General features: G+C 29.0%; 1 protein-coding gene across 3 annotated transcripts in view; it reads right to left on the reverse strand.

The window, feature by feature from the left end:
* The window catches only part of LOC106461026 (mothers against decapentaplegic homolog 3-like), a 57,390-nt gene that overhangs the window by 24,991 nt on the left and 26,873 nt on the right, over positions 1-5,526 (reverse strand). For all 3 annotated transcript variants that reach the window (XM_022387837.1, XM_022387836.1, XM_022387838.1), the window contains one exon: positions 1,578-1,646. In XM_022387837.1, coding sequence (XP_022243545.1) covers positions 1,578-1,646 — 69 coding nt within the window. The remainder of the gene's footprint in view (positions 1-1,577; positions 1,647-5,526) is intronic.

A 5,526-nucleotide genomic window follows, 5' to 3' on the forward strand; every position in this document is an offset into this window, starting at 1 on the left:
GTATATCTTCATAAAATTTGGCAGGCTTTCAGTTCATATTATAAGTCTTTTACATACAAAAAATCATATTTTTTTTAGTGAAGTATTTTTAATAAAATAAAATAAAGATTTGTCCATTAATATATTGAGTAGCTGTTTTGAATAGCCCACGTGCAAAGTAATTTTCATGTTAAAATTAAAAATACCTTTCCTCATCTCAAAAATCTCAAATTCCTTTGTGTAAACCTAAAACCTCCTAAATGCATTCCAACCCTTTTTTTTCAGTAAATCATTATAGTTTATCTGTTATTTTCTCTACCCTATCTCAAAATTAAATTGGTCAATTCGACCGACCTCGTAACCACCAAAAAAAATCAAAATAAACCTAAATTATAATTTTTTTTATTCTAGAATGACTTCAACTTTCATTTATCCTAAGTAGCTCTAAGTTCATAACAGTATACTTCTATCTATAACTAAATTTTATTCTTTTATTTCATTATGAATCATATCTAACTTCTATCCATGCCATTATAAGTTGTAAATCACCCGGGTAATGTGCAGCTCACATTATACTAATGAATTACATTACCCACAAGCTACTATGAGTTGCTCGCGCGTGTGTGCCTCATGAAACATTTTTATTCTAATATTAATATTTATTTTACCTAATCTAGTTTTACCTAAAAGAATCCCTATTTTTACATTTTAGTTACTTTTATAATTATACATAAAGAAAAAACAAGAAATAAAATACTTAACCAATCTTCTTTTTTCTTGCTGTTGATTGTCAAAGACAGTTAATCCTAAATTTTTTCATACTAATGACAGTAATGCACTTAATAATTTTTATTTACTTAAATAATGCACCAAACAATATAGACTAATAATATGCAAGAAGTAGACAAATTCATTTATGTCTCAAAATTTTTCTGGCTTTCTAACTATGCGACAAGTCATTACAAATTCATCCAAGCTAGTCATTAACTTTCTCAATGGAACAATGTTGGTACTCTGAATGAAACTGACATTTAACTGTTCAGAACATAAAATTATACAATACATCACTTGATAGATGAAAACCTCGACTTTCTATTGGTTATAGGTAATTTATAATTAAACATAAGAGAGAACTATTAACAAATCCTGTGAGTGAGGATGTGGCAGGAGGGGTCCGATTTTCTATTCGATAGCTCTGTAACCAAGCAAAATTGAAGATTATAAAAATTATGGTTTGTTGGAGCAATGACCATTTTATAATGTAATTTAAGTTTAATTTCGTACTTTTTTTGAGGGGTGATGGATAAAATTGGAAAGATGACATGCTAAGAGAAAATGTTACGTGGGTCACACTAGGGGAAAATTCAGATTTTAGATTTGCCTTGTAGAATTATGAACTTAAAACTTATATACTAGTAAAATATGGATTATTAGCTATGATTTTATGCTCTTCTAATTGGTATAACATAAACAAAAAGTAGTTTAATAAAGTTTTGAATGTAAGACACTAAAACCTTGTATCATGCGCAGTAAAGTTATTTACATGATAAATCCCTTGAATATTAGGGAAATATTCAACTTAACAGATTATTACTTACCCATGCTGTCTGTTCCATTTTGTTCTTGATTATCTCCTTCTTCACTCATGTAGCCAGGGGGAGGAGTCTCTGAAAATACATTCACTTCTATAAGGGGAGTAATATGAAGTTATGCAACAAAATTTGCATATTTTAGCATAGAAAAAAGGTATGCATACATATCACAGGATAAAATACTAATATATTTGTTTTTGGTTATTTTAACACCTAAATATTTCTTCATACCTTAGCCTCTAGTTTTAAATGACTGAGTTAAAAAGTAATATGCTATTAAGAACTGTATTATTCCACACTAAAATTAATGTATATTTACAGTTCTTGGTTTTAGAAAAACATATTTATCTTCAGATAAAAACACATCACTTATAGACAGTACTTCAATCTGTGATTAATAAACTTTCCCCATTTTCAAATGACATGCATATATTTCAATTCAAATGAGAAACTGAAAATTACTGATTTTATAGTTCCAAACAAAATTAATTCAAATAAAAAAAAAGAAACAATAGATTTATTAGGTGGAAAACTTAGTCTAATTATGAACAAGAGCACCACATCATGGAAGCACAAAACAGCATATTTATCTGAAAATTTTTGAAATTTACATATTCCATGATATGCAAGCTAGAAAATTACATGACACACACACACACACACACACACACACATATATATATATATATATATATATATATATATAAAGTCTACTAAGTAGTAGTGAGTAAAAAAACATAAGGTGAAAAAAAATCTGATGTTTGAGAAAAATATTAAAAGTTAAACATTAAAATAAGAAAGTTGAAAGAGGGTTAGATTACTGTTTAAATTGAGGTATCCATTAAATGCATAAGCTTTCTTTAACCCTATAAGACCTGGCAGCATTTTTAAATTCCTTTCTGCACATATTAGTGTGTTATATTCAACATTTAATTAAACCACTTTACTGTCAATGTATTTTAACATATATTATAATTCAAAGTTTTATACTAGCTAAGTTATTATTCCTATATTTCAAATGAAAACAATAATTTAAAACCGTGCTTTTTCTCTCACATAAAGTGCTTGCAATTACAAACATCAACTTTAAGAGCTGGTAAAGAAGAGATGTTCAAAGTACGCTGTATACAGGTTGTTTACAAGTAATTTCATAACATTCTAAGAACTTGTTCTGGTCAGAACAGTTGTAAAAGTTTCCTCACTTCGAGATAAGCCCACTTGCAAGGTAGAAGCTATGTTGAATACCATGTTTATAGTCAATAAAAAGAGCCAATTTCATGGTGTATTTCCTAACAAGGTAACGAAAGTTAATTAATGTTTGCATTTTAAGGAGAAAGTTGAAAAAAGATTAGTCCATTGTTGAGAGTGGCTTCACTAGCACTTGGTCATTTTTTTCTTGACTTATACATATTAGTTTGGTAGATGGTGAAATTGCATTTTAGGTTTACTTTTATATTTTTAGTTAATTATGTATTATTTGTGTTTTAAAATTCATAGTTGAAAGGTTTAATGATTACTTAAGTTTTTCTACTCATCATTTCTATGGTCATGCATTACAAAAAGAGGTGGGAGCAAACATTATGCTGTAGGCTAAATCAGACTCTCTCCCCTGATCATAACATTCCCCATGGGGCCCCACTGAAGTTTGTATACATAAATAATAATAAAAATATAGATTTGGAAAGGAAAATAAAATTTTAAAGATAAAAAATTTGTGAAACAGTAAAGACTTGAAATTATGCACAAAAAATATATTTAAGATTACTCAACAAGGCAATAAAAGGTAAGTACCTGTTCCAATTTCTTAATTTTAAGCGTATCATTGCAATGTCCCTTGTGACAATAGCTAGAGTTAGTGATACGAGAGGAAAATGGAAAATAAAAATTTATCTGACAAAATCTTGTGATATTCATTTAGCAGATTCTAAAGATTATGTAAGTGAAATGTGAAAACTGTAAGATAACAACTGGTATTTTGATACTCAACATGAAAATCACCTTACAGGTGAACTTTTCAGAGTCCAAGTGCAAATAACTACATTAAATAATGAATTCTTATTAGAAATAGTAGAAAAAATCAAAATAAAATGTTTTATTTTTTTTTAACTATATACTTTTAGGAAAGTATCATCCCCTAGATTTACTTTTGGAACGAAATATGATGAGAAGGATATTAACTACTAAGGACCTTAGTTACTGGTAGTCCCAGGGTTAATCAGATTTTCAGATTTTGACAACCATAATTTTAAAATTACTTACAGAGGTAAGGTGATTATTAATTTCACAATGTAATGAATGACAAAAGCACGAGGGTTTAAAAGTTGGCAGATGGTTCTGCTTGAGACTCCCATGTGTTCATAAGCTTGTATTTTTAATTGGTGTTTAGTTTTGTCAATATAGTCAGCTTTACAGTCATCACAAGTAAATTTGTAAACAGATGAACACATAGGGGTAGGCAGAATGTCTAGTTTTAAACAGGTTTCCAATTCAAAAGGATTATCTGAACATTACCTGCAGTTTAATATGTGCTTTAAAGTTCTTTAATAGTTTGTGTATGTGTGTTTTGACAATAAAACTAGTGTCCTAAGAAATGGATCACATGAAGTAACAAATTTTGCAACATTGTGTGGTACCTTGTTAGGTGCTATTTTCCTTGTCAAGAACTTGCATAAATTTTTCTAAGGGTTGCATAAGGTAAACATTATTTTTAAGGGTGTTTTGTAGAGGTTTAATTTCTAAGTGAATTTAGGAATAGTTTGAACACACATTATATGTTCTATTACAAAGGTTTAGTGTGATATTACATTTGATAGTTAGGTAAAAAGCTGTCAAACTGGGTGTAAGGGCCTGTAAAATTTTTCTTCCAATAGATAGATGCAGTAAACCACCTTTTTAAATAGTTAAAAACAAGAAAGCAGAGTTTGTTATTGTTCTCAATTATATATGTAAAGTTTATACTTAGATTCTGGGTGTTTAAGTAATTAACCCTATGGCAACCAGTGCCACGTTTTATAGAACCTAATGCCCCTCTCAGCATATTTCGTTCCAAAAGTAAAACCAGTGTATGAAATTATTTAAATATTGAGAATAACCTTCATAAAAGTATGTAGTTTGAGAAAAATAAAACATTAAATTTTGATTTTTTTACAATTTCTAATAAAACATTTTTTATTTGATATAGTTATTTGCACTCATACTTTGAACAGTTCACCTGCAAGGTGAATTTTTATATGAAGTATAAAAATACTATTTTTTATCTCACAGTTTCACATTTCATTTGCATAATCTCTAGAACCTCTCAAAAGTTTTTTAGGTAAATATTTGTATATACTTTCCATTTTCTCTACTATATCAATAACAAAACCTATTATCATCAACGTACAGTGCAATTAAAAAATTAACAAATGGAAATATGTACATATCTTTCAACTCTTCCTAGAAATCCACCAAAAGGGGCTGAAACGTTTGGAAAACTTCGCTTTTGTAATTGGCTAATAATGCTGTTTTAGTCACTAAACTTTCTATCATGGACTAGCTGCAGGTAAATTTTGTATGGAGTACAATAGTTGACTCTCAATGTTATACAAGGAAAGTAGTTTGAAGAAACATAGCCATTTTAATAAACTATCTCACTAAGCCTAAGATTTTGTAATGCCCACTCCCCCTACATGTCCACTCATCTTCAATGAGACATTAAGGTCACTCATTTGTATATCAGGGATTGCTAACGTTGAATATTGAGGTTTCTCATCTGGCTGGCTGGCATACAGTGTGATATGTCTGTAGTACAGTTTATACAGCTCAGTTAGTTACATTACCACACATTTTGTTTTTGTAAAGTTACAGCTTATACAATAAGTAAGATTTATTTTTAAAACAGGCATGACATTTCGATCACTGGAGCGAACATTCTTAAGTACACAAGTTTTAACAGTACAAAATGTTTAGTATTTAA

The sequence above is a fragment of the Limulus polyphemus genome, unplaced genomic scaffold, assembly GCF_000517525.1.
Source record: "Limulus polyphemus unplaced genomic scaffold, Limulus_polyphemus-2.1.2 Scaffold882, whole genome shotgun sequence".
In the NCBI taxonomy this organism is placed as follows: domain Eukaryota; kingdom Metazoa; phylum Arthropoda; class Merostomata; order Xiphosura; family Limulidae; genus Limulus; species Limulus polyphemus.